Source organism: Vipera berus (assembly GCF_964194415.1).
Source record: "Vipera berus genome assembly, chromosome: 1".
In the NCBI taxonomy this organism is placed as follows: Eukaryota; Metazoa; Chordata; class Lepidosauria; order Squamata; family Viperidae; genus Vipera; species Vipera berus.
Genome location: NC_138202.1, coordinates 314,534,098 through 314,548,765, shown reverse-complemented (window position 1 = coordinate 314,548,765; position 14,668 = coordinate 314,534,098). Strand labels below are relative to the sequence as shown.

The following is a 14,668-nucleotide window of genomic DNA, read 5'->3' as shown; positions in this document are numbered from 1 at the left end:
CATAGACTTGGACTACTGTGATATTGAATGGTTTGCCTTGGATTCGAACTGAGATCATTCTGTCATTTTGAGGATTGTATCCCAGTATTGATTTTCCTACTCTTTTATTGACTATGAAGGCTACTCCATTTCTTCTGAGGGATTCTTGCCCGCAGTAGTATACCTGATGGTCATCTGAATTAAATTCACCCATTCCTGTCCATTTTAGTTCGCTGATACCTAAGATGTCGATGTTCAGTCTTGTCATCTCTTGTTTGACCACGTCCAGCTTTCCTTGATTCATGGATCTTACATTCCAGGTTCCTATGGAGAAAAAATCTTTACAGCATCGGACTTTCCTTTCACCACCAGACATATCCACAGCTGAGCGTCCTTTCGGCTTTGGCCCAGTCGCTTCATTCTTTCTGGCGCTACTAGTACTAGCCCTCTGCTCTTCCCCAGTAGCATATTGGACGCCTTCCGACCTGAGGGGCTCATCTTCCAGCGTCATATCGTTTTGCCTTTTGGTACTGTCCATAGGGTTTTCATGGCAAAGATACTGGAGTGGGTTGCCGTTTCCTTCTCCAGTGGATCACGTTTTGTCAGAACTCTCAGCTATGACCTGTCCGTCTTGGGTGGCCCTGCACGGCATAGCTCATAGCTTCATTGAATTACGCAAGCCCCTTCGCCACGACAAGGCAGTAATCCATGAAGGGGAAACTAAACTACAACCATGCTTATTTATCTCCCAACTAAAATGTAAAGTCTGGAATCTCTTCTCACCCTCCTACCTCCACAAAAGCAAGCAACCACCTTGCAAAGAAACAGGAGAAAGAGGCAGTTAGCTACCGGGTCGATAGAGAGCAATTACACAGCAATTAGCAGAATTAAATAAAATTTCAAGAATAAATCATACTCTGAAACCTCTCTTTTGCAAATGTCCCTGATTATTAAGCTGACTTTAATGAGCCAATGTTCTCTGCGCCGCCTCTTCCTCTTCCCTTCATTCCAAACACAGCAACATTAAACCTGCCTATCAAAATGTCTCCCACAAAAATGTCCGCTTGCTAAGAAAATAGGGAAGAGGTGGAACGGCCAAACACTTTGTTGTGCTATATTTTGCATGGGTCTGGGTCTTCGGGTCAGTGCTGCCTCCTGGCAACTACTTGAAACAGTCTCCACAGTTCTCTTGGCAAAAATGTGGGAAGTGGTTTCTCCTTGCCTTCCTCTTAGAACTACAGTAAGAGAGTGTGATGGGTATAACGTCATCCACTTGGATTCCATACATAAAGGCAAGATTAGAACTCACTGACTCCTAATTTCTAACATGTGCCTTAACCACTACAGCAAACTGTCCTCTTGTGTTATACAGAGCAAACGTATCCAAGCTATACTAGCGACACCATAATAAAAGAAAGGCAGGGACTTTTGTTGTTCTTGTTAAATAGAAGGTTGTAATTTTTCAGCAATTGAACCTTCCTAATCTTTGGGGTAATACTTTTCTTCCCATATTGTATGCCCAATGAATGATCTGCCACATCCAAGACAAATGGGTCAATAAATAATACAAAGTCAGTGAGTTTCTTAGGAGCGCTCAGTTTTAATTCTCTCTACTTATATTAGTCCATCTCACCTATTTCAATAAATCTAAGCTGATCAATTAATTAAAACATGTGAGATTAATCCATTCTATCTGTTCTGATGATTCAGATATTCATGCATTCTAATTTCCCCTTGCCAAATAGTATATTAAAAATTCAGAAAAAATACTTTATTATTTGAATATCACCTTTGGAATAACAACAGACATAACATTTAGTCGCCGGGCTGCCAACCATATTTAGACTTCTTTAGTGCAACTTTTCTGGCTGTATTTTTATTTTTGCCTGCCTTTCCTATGGTGCCATTTCCATTTCTAATGGGCATTGTTTTTCTACCATTGGCACGATTAAGTTATTACCTAGATTTTGAAAATCAAACGTACACTGCCTTAATTAATCATGACCCACCTTATAATTAACCAAAAGCATTTTATCAACATGTACTACATGCAAAATGTTTTGAAAGAATGCATTTAAAAATACAAGCACAATCTAAGCTGACTGTGACAACTGGCAGGATAAGAACTGGGAAGGGTTGAAACAGTAAAAGAATAAGTCTGTTATCTTACAGACACACTTCAAGCTGTCATCTGGAAGAGATTTACAAGGAAAATGTCTCTTGCAGGGTCACATGTATGTCTAAGGGAGGACCCCCTTCCACTTAAAGTAAGACTTGTGACCACGCTCAATTTGAAAAGTCCCAGGAAGGTATAACCTCTAAGGGTGACCAGTCAGCAAGGAACACTTTGTATATTAGATGGAGTGCTTAGAATAAAATTCTATTGTATGATTTTAAAAGCAGTCTCTGGCTCTTGAAACAAAGCATTATTTCTAGGATTGCACTACTCAGGTCTTTCATGCATGCAAAGTAAGGTAAAATTATAAGAAGGCTCCAGAAGCTGAAGCAATCCCTCATTAAAAAATACACTAGGTTTGAGACTTGTTCAATAACATAGGTTTTTTAAATTTATTTCCTTAAATGATGCCCTTCTGCAAAAAATTTAGATACCAAATTGGAGAAGGTTGCACTGTTGCTATGATTCATGATAATATGCATAGTGCATAATTCCAGAGATCTCTTACCTACATTTGCTTGCTTATATAAATATGTGGAAGGAAATCAATCCGAATAGAGCTGAAAGGGACCTTGAAGGTCTTCTAGTCCAACCCTATACCATTTCAGACAAGTGACTGTCCATTTCTTCTTAAAAACCTCCAATGATAAAGCATCTACAGTGTCTGAAGGCAAGCTGTTCCACTGGTTAATTGTCCTCATTGTTAGGAAGTTTCTCCTTAATTCCAGGTTGCTTCTGTCCTTGATTAGTTTCCACCCATTGTTTCTTGTTAGGCCTACATGTGCTTGGGTAAATAAGTTGACCCCCTCCTCTTTGTGGTAACCTCTTAATGTTAAACAGTACTCCAGGTTTAAAGGATGAGCATAACAATTTTAGAATTGGAAAGAATAATAAACTTATTCAAGGTCTGCTCAATAATATAACATTGACAAGAATACAGTCCTAGTTCCAAGCAGGTGCCTTCCACATATGATTTCTACAGACACACACATGCACAAATATAGATATGCATATATGTATATATGTGTTTATATGTATATATGTGTTTGTCTGTCTCTGTGTGTGTGTGTGTGTGTGTATAAGCATGTCATATGTACATTCTATATCTTGACCATTAAAATGGTCACACAAGTGCATTTGTAAGATCTCCTGATCTGCAGCCCTTACTCTGATGATGTCAACAGCTATTTGACGAAAGTTCAGTAATAAAAAGGCTATTTTATATCCCGGAGTTCATTAATTTTATTAATTTTAAAATGTCTACACCTGGGATTCAAGTATTTAGAGTTTACATACATACACAGTACACACACACATACAAATCATATACAACTCTGACTACCCACTAACATGAATTATAATTACTGTATCATTACTCCCAGCCAACTGTGCCAATAAAAGGTAATTACATTGCAGTCAACATAGATTAAGGGCACCCATTTGGAGAGGATTCATATAGTAAAATAGCAATAGCAATAGCACTTTAACTTAGCCGGTGAAAATCAAACTGCCCAACTGCAGGCAGTGGGCAGGCAGCAGAAGTAGCCTGCTGTACTGCATTCTAACCACTGCACCACCAAGACTCATTCTAATTAATTTATCTATTACTCTATGGATGAAGCTCCATAGGGTAAGCTTTATGATATAGACTTAGTTTAATCCAACACCTTTTTAATGCTGGGGTGGAGAAGTATGACTTGAAAATATTCCATTATTTTTATTACATATTTCTTGAAAACATACCAAAATAACCCAAGGTGAATTACAGAATAAATAATGAAACAATAAATGAAACATTTTTTTTCCTACACGAAAGCCTTCAAGACATTTTTAAGAAGCAAAAAAAAAATCATTAAAAGCCTGTAGTAAGGGAAGAATAACTTCAAGGGGCAACTTTAAGTGCCTGGAGGCTAAGAGGCTCTATAGATGAGGAAGAACTGGCTACAACTCACTTCTAGCAAATTGGAGTGGCTCAGGGTTTCTCTAGTTCATGAGATACATGGGCACACATGCCCTAGTCTCTCCTCGTCTGTACTACTGCAACAGACTCTACAAGGGGCAGCCCTTGATGACTATCTAGAACAGACATGTCAAACACAAGGCCCGGGGGCCGGATCCGGCCTGCAAAGTGGTTTCATGCGGCCCGCGAAGCCATCCTGGAAACAGTGAGGGAACGGCCCCCACTGCCTTGGCCCTGGCCCAGAGACCCCCCCAGAGACCCCCCTTCTGCCAGAGACCCTCAGATCTGTCGTACTCCTGCCCAGGCCCCCATAGGCACCCTTGATGCGAACGATGCAGAGCTGGCCACGCCCACCCAGTAGGCCATATGCACTCTAGCCACGCCCACCCAGTAGGCCACACCCACCCTGGCCATACCCACCCGGCCCCCTGAGGGCAACCACAATGCTGATGCGGCCCTCAATGAAATTGAGTTTGACACCCCTGATCTAGAAACATCAACTGGTTCGGAATGTCATGGCACATACAGTTCTGGGCACCTTGCAGTTTGCTCATAATACATCACTGCTATGCAGGCTGCACTGACTTCCAGGTTCTTTCCAGGTGCAATTCAACATGCTAGCTATCACCTTTAAATAACCTGTTTCCCAGTGTGGAATGGGACCAGGCTGTATGTGGTTCCACCTCTCCTTGTGGACATCTATACAACCCATTGGGTTAGATAGGGTGGACTTGCTCCAAGGGCCCTTCTTTAAATGTTGCCATTTGGTACAGCCTAAAAAGAAAACCCCTGTATATGCATCTCCCTTATGCAACAGCTTCCCTCTGAAGTGTGCAGGGCCCCTACCCTCCTTGTCTTCCAGAAGGCCCTTAAAACCTCTCTCCCCTTCCCACATGATGCTGGGTCAGGAGTGAAGGAGAGCCCAGGAAGACTCCAGCCACTCTCCTTTCCTTTCGAAAATGTCTAAAGACCTGACTCAGCCATCCTTGCTTGGGGCTCACAAAGGAGCACTCAGTCATAGGACTGGTTAGCATCCTGAAGGCCCTCTCCCCACCTCTTTATGTTGAATTTTTATCCATCTTTGCTTCTTATTTAAATTTTATATACAGTTTTTATATTTTAATATTTTACTTGTACACCTTCAGTGTCCTTCTGTAAGACAGATGAGTAGTTTCTAAATCTGATAAAAAAAGTTTAAAAATGTAGTTTTGTAATAAGTCTGTTGTGGTACTTGGTGGTCTGAGAGATATTTAACTTTAGGGGTCCTGGGTGCTCTCTAAGCTTTGTTGCTTTCTTGCAGACATTTCATTACCCAAACTAGGTAATGCACTGACGATGTTACCTAGTTTGGGTAATGAAATGTCTGCAAGAAAACCAAGCTCAGAAAACACCAAGGAAAACCCTTCATTTCAACCCTGAGATACAAACATTCGCCTTTCGCAGTATTTAATTTTGTTTTTGTTATTTATCTGTTTTTAGTCACCCAGAGTTATTCCATATAATATTGGTTGCCATATGAATCTAATAAACGTGTGGCAGGCATTCCCGTGGAGATCACACAAAACTACACTAAATTCAATTATGCCAGACCAGGTAGAGACAAAATGAGATCATCAGGGTGAAATCCCTTCTGTGAGTTGTTTGCCACATTTCTCTGTATGGAAAGCAATTTGCCAACAAATAAGTTGCCATGTCAAACCAGCCTTTCATCTGCTTACGTTTCAATCGTCCAACACTGCAGAAAATTATATTCAGAAACAGAAGATTCATTCTTATTTATCCCCTTTTAGTGGAGCTAAATAAACTTCGCCAGGTATAAGCATAGGTATGTGTAACAGGAATTGCCCTCTAGCAACTGGGTCTAAGATGACAACTTTAGTCTACAATCCTAAACACGTTTACAAAAGATTAATATAACTTTTTTTGTAGTAAACCTAACTAAGGTGGCAGTATATATTGGTAGAAATCCCATTTATACCTCTGCCCTAAACTGTTTATCTGTACTTGTCAAAAAAGTAAAACATTTAGCAGTCCTGACGCAATTAAATGTTGCTCACATCTGGACTATTTTTCTCTACCATTTCCCCCAAGAGACAACTGCTAAAACTTGACAATGTCCTTATCTGTGTCTAAACCACAAATACTCAAGTACTACCTTCTAAATAAAGGAACCTGGATTTTTTCAGTGTTTTAGAGCATTTGTCTTAATTCTTCCCATTAGAGAAGAAACCCCACAAAAAATATATCAAAATAGCTTTCCCAAACATGCTGCCACGGACTGAGGAATGACAGAAGACACACTCTTTTGCTCACCTTTCCTCAATCCAGTGGAAGATCACACTCTTTTGCTCACCTTTCCTCAATCCAGCAACCTTCAAATATATTGCACTACAATTCCCATCATTTTCAGTTACCCTTTGCTAGATAGAGATTATGGGAATTTCCTTCAACTACAAGAGCATCAACCTGAAGAAGGCTAATCTATATAGAATAAGTAACATTTACTCACTCACTTCAATCTAAAATTAAACCTCATACTCTGTCCCAAGCCATTTACCAGATATAATTTTATACCCAAGGACAGATTGACCATACTAATTAAAAATAACATTCCCCAACATTGTCAAGAATTTCAAGTGCTGATATGTATGATCTCAGAAATTCTTGCAACAATCCTACAACATAAATCCATGATATTATTGTTAGTGTAATTCAGGAACTTATTATTTTGTTGCCCCCCAAAAAATCATTTAAAAGGTATAGTTTCCCTGTCTGGTCATGTCTGACTCTAGAAAGTCTATTAAATGCAGACAATGAGTCAAAGGTTTACATCCTTGGGATTAAAAGAAGCTGGACAAGGTTTGGTTTTGTTGTATTATATTTTATTTTGTTTTGTTGATTAAGCACCAATACACACACACACACATACATATACATATACATATATATGTGTATATGTGTATAACATATATATATATATGTATATGTGTATATGTGTATAACATATATATATGTATATGTGTATATGTGTATATGTGTATACAGGGCTTTTTTTCTCATACAACGCTCAGAACGGAGTTCCGGCACCTTTTTTGGATGGAACCTTGTAGGGTAGGCAAGGTGGGTTGTATGACATGTGTGAGTTCCGGCACCTTTTTCTTTTACAAAAAAAGCACTGTGTGTATAATGTGTGTGTGTGTGTGTGTGTGTGTGTGTGTGTGTGTGTGTGTGTGTGTTAAGTGTTTGTTAAGTATTTTAGAATACCTTGCTAGGCCCCAAACACGGGACAAATCTTATTGCCTGTTTCAGCCTAACCCAAGGCCATCCACAGGCTGTAGTCACAACAGTGACAGCTCATATTTGTGTAAATTTTTTGGATTGCTCCCCTTTAATTCTTTGTTAGCAATCCAAAAAATTTATATATATAATTTTTTATATTTATATTTATTTATATATATACATAAATTTATATTTATTTATATATATACATACACATATACATACACACACACACATATTAAGCACCAGTCTATACATATGTTGTATATAGTATTTTAGGTGTGTGTCATGTATATGTTCATTTTGAGAGCAGGCAACTAAATTTAATTTTTGATGTGTGCTGTTGTGCCCACAGTTAAAAAAAAGACAATAAAGGTTATCATCTTATCTTATCTTATCTTATCTTATCTTATCTTATCTTATCTTATCTTATCTTATCTTATCTTATCAGTTCCATTCTGGAAATGATCAGCAGCATGCCAATGTGACTTTCCGCACAGGCAAAGAGAATGGAGCAACTGCATTTTCAGCCTGCATGGAGCTTTCCACATTTCTTGCAATAATGGCCGTTACCTTTCCTAGGCAGGGCTTTTTGTTGCTCTGACTTGCAGCAAATAAAGATGCACAGCAAAATGGTGGATGGATCTCAATTTATGTGGGCAGGCTGACTTATTGCAGGAGAAACACGAGTACATGAGATGTTCAGGGCTCCAATCACTACCCTTAAGCAAGGTCCATAAGCAACTTTCATGAAGCAGAAAGGATGAGCATAAAATAGGCTTTCTAACATTCTGTACAACCAGGGCATTTAAAAACTGAACAGCTTGGTAACCCAGTAACCATTTCAGACCTCTTCACAATTCCTTCCCACTGCATCTTATATCCAGGATTATTTCCTACCCATTGCATTGCATCTACTGAAACAAAAAAAATCAAGTAAATATGAGAGTGTAAGAAAATCCAAAATGTTGACATGGCTCTTGGCTTTTAAAGATTAATCAATTGGCTCTGTGGTCTTGCATCAGAAGTACTGATCCATCTGAAAATATTAGAACAAGCCATGTTTTGGGAGGGCCTCCCTCATTGTTCAAGTGCCCAGAGCCCTAGCTGAGGCTTCCAAGTTGCTTTCAGCAGCTGCCCTGATAAACTCTGTTGCAGTAATCAAGCCTGGAAATTCCAAAAGCATGAATCAGTACAGCAAGAAATGGGAAGAGCCTTCTAATGAATCAAAGATGGGGAGAGAATATCAGATTGTCACTTATTAAGTACATATACTTTTTACTGGACAGGAAGAGATGCAGCTTGAATTTTTAGAGTTCATCCAGAACTAATCCTATTCGAAAAGGGAGTTACCAATGGTGCGCTAAACTGTCCTGCACATATTCCTCAAGTCTGATTTCTGGCTGAGGGTTAAACACCACTCCAAAATAAAGCACTATTCGTGAATAAATAGACTAATTCAGTAATGCTTTGGAGGCCCTTGGCAACCCGTCACTCACAGCAGATGGATGTGCTGCTGAACTGGAGAGAAGAGCGGGAGAATGGGTGGTCTCCAGTGTATTCCAGCACTCAAGGAAGCAGCAACTGGAAAATAAGCTTCTGTTCTTGAAAGCTCTCTACACTTTCTCTGGACACTAAGAGCTTTGCTTAAGGAAATTCCCCTAAACAGGCTGAGTTTATTTAGAAAGCTTGTCCCCCCTGTCAAAATTAAATCAAAAACCAGAAGAGTCTGAGGTGGGGGGTGTCAAAGGATGGAGTTTCAGGCATTCCCAGAAATTTATATAAAAAGTTCAGTGAAGTGGCACATATTGCTAGTGCCTGGAAGTAGAAGTTCATTTTGCCATTACTACCTTCAAGATGGAAAGGAAGGAAACAAAATTCAGAATTTAGGAGAAAGCCAAATTTCTCATCATGACATTGGGATTTCACATACTGTACTGTATGCAATTTGTTACAGAAGACATGACCACATCTACAGTCTTAGATATTTGGAAGTAAAGAGAAAACTTTTAGTAAACTAGGATAAATCTCTCTAGTGTGCTAAGTCATATTTATAGACAGTATTTTTTCCCAATCTTTAAAAGAAATTTTCTTAGGGCAGCTTTATAGAAGTTAAATAACCATTTAAAAACAGATACCTAAACAAAACAACCTTACAAACAAATATTAGAATAGTGAAAATTCAATTTTACAGGAAATGAAATGAATAAAAAGCCTTTGGCAAAAGATTAGACACAAGGCAATTTTTTAATTCTCTGATCACTACTGACTTATTTGGCTCTTTAATTTACCTAGGATGGCTGGGATATCTAGTGGAGAATCTTGTGAAATTACTTATGCACAGGTAAAGTACCATAATTGTGGTGGTGCAATGGTTAGAATGCAGTACTCACTGCTCACTCCATTCTGACCAACTCAGGGTTGATTCAGCCTTCCATTCTTCCAAGGTTGGTAAAATGAGGACTCAGATTGCTTGGGGCAATAGGCTGACATTTGTAAACTGCTCAGAGTGCGCTATAAAGCACTATGCAGCATGTATAAGTCTAAGTGCTATTGCTATTGCTATTGCTATCTCTAACAGAACCTCTTGGTCAGGAAAGCCTTCTCTCACTGAAGAGGAAGTAATGAAGAGCACAGTTGGTTATCTGTTGTTGTCTTTGTGTCCTTTTAGGGATTTCTGAGAATCATCTGGTTGTCCATTGTTAAAAATGTTGGTAATGTTGGTCTAGAGCAGGGGTGTCCAATCTTGGCAACTTTAAGACTTGTGGACTTTAACTTCCAGAATTCCCCAGCCAGCATGGCTAACTGAGGAATTCTTAAAAGTTGCCAAAGTTGGACACCCCTACTCTGGAGGGTTATTTAGATGGATCCTGTCTTACATTCTATGAAAATCACTGAGTAATATAATATCCAGTTTAAAGCTGAAATAGTAATAGAATATTCATATTCTAAAAGACCCTTTTTTCCTGAGGAAAGAACAGATTCTTCAGTATTCTAGCAGAGTCAGTGAGACTCTTTTGCCTGGAACTTTCAATTCATTTCAAACTGATTACAAAATTAGAAGTTGTAATACAAATTTAAATAATACACATGAATCTAGAATTTTTGAAAGGCTACGGCTTCCTATCATGAAGCAAGATGAAACCAGAGCTAACTATTTGGAATAAAAATGGCGTGACAACTTCAAAGAAAACCTTAACTCCACTTCAGACAATGAAGTAGATTGACTACAGATTCATGAAACTGAAAGCCACAGTGTTGCCTTACTCCACACATCCTTTCAAAAATCTATTTCAAAGATCTCAGGAAAGAAAATGTGGCACAGGAAGCATAATTAGCTAAATCTCTCAGCTTAAGTTTTCTTCAAAATTTTTAGCAAACATTTAGTCCTAACTTGCATTTTACAGAACCACATTACTATTTCCTCCAATATTTGCAGAATTAAGTCAAATGGGAGCAGTAACATTTCTTTTTTTTTCCATCTGTCTTTCCTCCTGGGCATAGGATATCCCAGTCAAGAAAGTCTTTGCTTTGGCTTTCTCAGAGCACAATCAAATGTTCATAGGCAAATATGGTTCATATTATTTAAATGAATTATTCCATAATTGATGGGGTATATTTGTGTGTGAAGGGCACATCATCAACAAAGTTATAACTGCAGTGGCAAGAGAGATACGTGTTGAAAGAAAGCAAACTAGATGGCTGTCAAGTCACTCAAAAAAGAAAGGGGAAAAAACAAGATTGGAAAGACAAGCTACAAGAAATACTTAAAATAACTTCTCATCCACCTTTTCTTAATTTCATGGACCAAAGACAGAACAAAAGAGAGGGGTTGTTGTTTTTTTACAGAAAACCCACACCTTCTTCTCCAAATAGCAGTTCTCCAGGAAGTACCTAGGTGCAGTGATTACTGAAAGGCGCCATCCAATTATTTTCTCCAAGAAGAAGAAGCACATAAAATCAGTTCTCAGAGGAGCCCTAAAGAAATGGTTAGCACTTGGGATGAAATAGGATGGAGTACAGAGGAGAGAAGGAGAGGAAAAAGGGGCATCAAATTCTCCTCTAGGCTTGGCACTTTTAGTTGGGAGAAAGACCTATTGAATCTAGGAGAGCTTAAGTCCATGTGGACAGAACTGACTAATTTTCTTATTGGATATGCTTTTTCTGAAAACTTGGATTCGGTAAGAAAAAACGATTCAGATGACCTAGATAGAACTGAATGGAGGATTGGTTTAAAATGTGGATTTGGAACAGAAACCCTATGCATATTAAATTCAAAGTTGATTACTCCCAGGCATAGGTTTAACAGTGGCAAAGAAGAAAGTGGGAAGAGGAAATGAAAAAAGGGGGGGTCTTTTTTCCTCCAGCGTATGACATTCTGGACAGTGCCACAGGTGGGAGACTTTGCAAAGTCAGTATGAATCTGAAAGACCATCCTTGTTTTCAAAACATATAAAGCTCAGTTTGAAGGAGGACAAAAAGAGAAAAAGAAGTTTTGGCTGTCATGCCCCACTGATTGACTTGTCTGTACTTTTGACAAAAGCGATTTGCCCCCAACAACAAAAAGCACCTAGAGTAAAAAATTGTTAACAGAAACTTTGGCCTCCTGTTGCTCTGCTTGCTGTTTATGTAGAATGAGGAGAGTTGCTGCTGCCTAGCCATCTCTCCTTCCCCTTCTGACATCTGCCTTGCCTTTTCATCTATCTTTTCTGGGTAGGATGATTTCCAAGTCTGCTGAAACTGAAAACACTCAAACTTCAATTAATTTCATACATTGGTCCTCAAGCAATTATGAAATTGGCCAATGAATTCCTCTTCAAATTAGTATGATGCACATTCAATGAGAAAACCAGAGTTAAATGGTCCTTGGTTTGTCTTTGGAAAAAAAAATAGAGAAATGACTTTACTCAAGCTTTTTATTTTTTATCAGTTCTGATTTCTAATGAAAGAAGGTCAAGTTCTAGTCCAGAACCCAGAATTGCAGGTGTTCCTTTGCCTTATTAAATCCTTACAGAAAAAAAAATGAAACAAAGTTGTGAAGCACCACATTTTCATCTCACTTTTAAGATTCATAATGATTTGGGAAAATATTAAATTCCAAGAGTTGCTAAAAGTAAATTAGCTCCCTGCTTTGCCTACTTCCACCGTTTCAGTATGCAGACAGGAGGAAACAGCTGGATGAGTATTCAGCATTTCATTTTGCTGTAAAATTTACACATTTACATTACAGCACTTCCCTGTCTGAACTCACAGAATGGCCTGCCAGATTTACAATAGCTTGGTCCAAATTCCACACCTAATTCATGTACAACTAACTAACCTAACACACACACACAATTCGAAGAGTTTGTAAGTGACAGCATGATACATTTTTTCCAATTACAGTTATGTGTTTTACCAATTTTCTCACCACTGGGTCAATACTTCCAGTTTAGAGGAAACATTTCACAACTTGTCCCCAAACACCCTGACTCTCATAACATCATCCTACTATGCATGTCTAAAAATAAAGACTCCCTCAAGCAGAGCTCGACTCTCGATGACTATAAGGTCAGGTTCATGCCATTTTCTCACTTGCTCAGGAGAAAATTCAGCAGGATTTACTTGCCAGGGGTCTGCATAAGATTTCCAGCTTCATTTATAGAGATGACATTACGCATTACAATTAGGAAATTAAATGGAAGTAAATTGCATGGGACTCTATACATGCTTTAAGGTTCTAAGTGCTTGGGATTGTGTTCCTAAGATGATGAAGCTGGCTCTACAGTATTCAGTCTTCTGCAAACTCTTCAAACTCTTTCTCTGGCATCTGACCTCTGACAGGAGCATCGGTAGCCAAAAAAGCCTTCTTAAATATTCTGAATCTTGTTCCGGATTTAGCCTTGATTTCAACGGCTTGAAACACGATCCTAGATCCTACGTTACCTTCCAAGCCAGTTCAGCTCACTTTATAGCAAACTTGCAGAACTTCCAAATAGATTGCAACAACTCGTCCCCCTCACTAGCAAGAAATCGCAAGTGGCCAGACGTAAACTCTTAGTTTTGATACCCCAGGGAGACGAACCCCCTGTCGCCACTTCCAAGAGCCCATCAGAGGGAAGCGAGCAGACTATAGGTTGTGATAACCACAAATAATCATTCCGTCTCCTGATAACAAAACAGCCCTCGCCTTCGCTTAAGAAAAAGGCAATCCATTCTGAATCCTAAGAGCCCATCTTTCACCGCCTGGGCCGCGCGACCTATACAAGTCTCTTAAGTCCCTCAGGCCACTTACCTGGAGGATGTTGGGGTGCCGCAAGCGCTGCAAAAGGACCATCTCCTTGATAATCTTATAAGAGGCCAGCCTGTAGCAGTCTTCCAGAGACCCATAGAGCTTGACGCAATTGTCGATGTCGTGTCCCCCAAAATCGACGGATTTCAAGGCCACGGACAGGCTCTTGTTGAGCACCGCTTTGTACACCGCTTTGGTGTAGCCGGAACCCAGGTAATGTACCTCGGTCACGTTGCTAATGTCCCGGCATCCCAGCCGAAGCGGCCCGAGAGAGAGTTCTAGTTTGGATTCGGGGACCCAGGGCGCCCCGGAAGCGACGAGACCGGCCCAATTGGGCTGCGCCCCCCTCGGGCTGCGGTCAGTGGGCGAGGAGGGGAGCCTCGGCGGCGGCGCGAGATCCATGAGCCGCCTCTCCAGAGGTCGCACCGCCGGCCGAGACTTCGCAGCGGCTCCCGCCACTCCCGCTTCTCCGGGCTGCTGCCTGAGTTGGTAACGCAGCACCTCTTCATAGCGCTCTCGGATCTGCCGGGCTAAATCCCAGCGCCGGTGACGGCCGCTGCTTCTCCTTTCCGCCTCCCACGACCTGTCCCGAGGCGAGCCAGCCAGGGAGTGCGCGATGCCCGCATTTTGCTGTTGCTGCTGCTGCTGCTGCTGTTGCTGCTGAAGGGGATCAAAGGCCGGGATGAATAAGACGTTGAGCAAAGTGCCCAGCAAGAAGGACAGACAGAAGCCGGCTGCCACGGCCAGCTTTTGCCGCTTCATTGCCCTTGCAAGCTCCACCGCGAACCTCCCCTGCCCGGGCTCCCTGTCTCCGCGATCAGCTTCGCCGCGATCTCACTTGCATCATTCCAGATGACCAAAAGACGGACGGACGGGCGTACAGATGGAGGGTGGATGGCGGGGGGGGGGACCCCGACCAAACCCCCGTCTTCACTCAGCCCTGCTTCCTCGCCACTCCTCGCTGAGGCGAGCTGAAGCCCACATGACACTTGCCTCCAGCCTT

The 14,668-nt window shown here is 40.6% G+C and overlaps 1 protein-coding gene across 2 annotated transcripts in view; it reads right to left on the bottom strand.

Annotated features, from left to right (window-relative positions):
• The window catches only part of PKDCC (protein kinase domain containing, cytoplasmic), a gene marked incomplete at its 5' end in the record, with an annotated part of 46,841 nt that extends 32,414 nt beyond the window's left edge, over positions 1-14,427 (bottom strand). For both annotated transcript variants that reach the window (XM_081346671.1, XM_081346672.1), the window contains one exon: positions 13,669-14,427. In XM_081346671.1, the coding sequence (XP_081202797.1) occupies positions 13,669-14,427 (759 nt within the window). The remainder of the gene's footprint in view (positions 1-13,668) is intronic.
• Between the last annotated feature and the right edge of the window lie 241 nt (positions 14,428-14,668).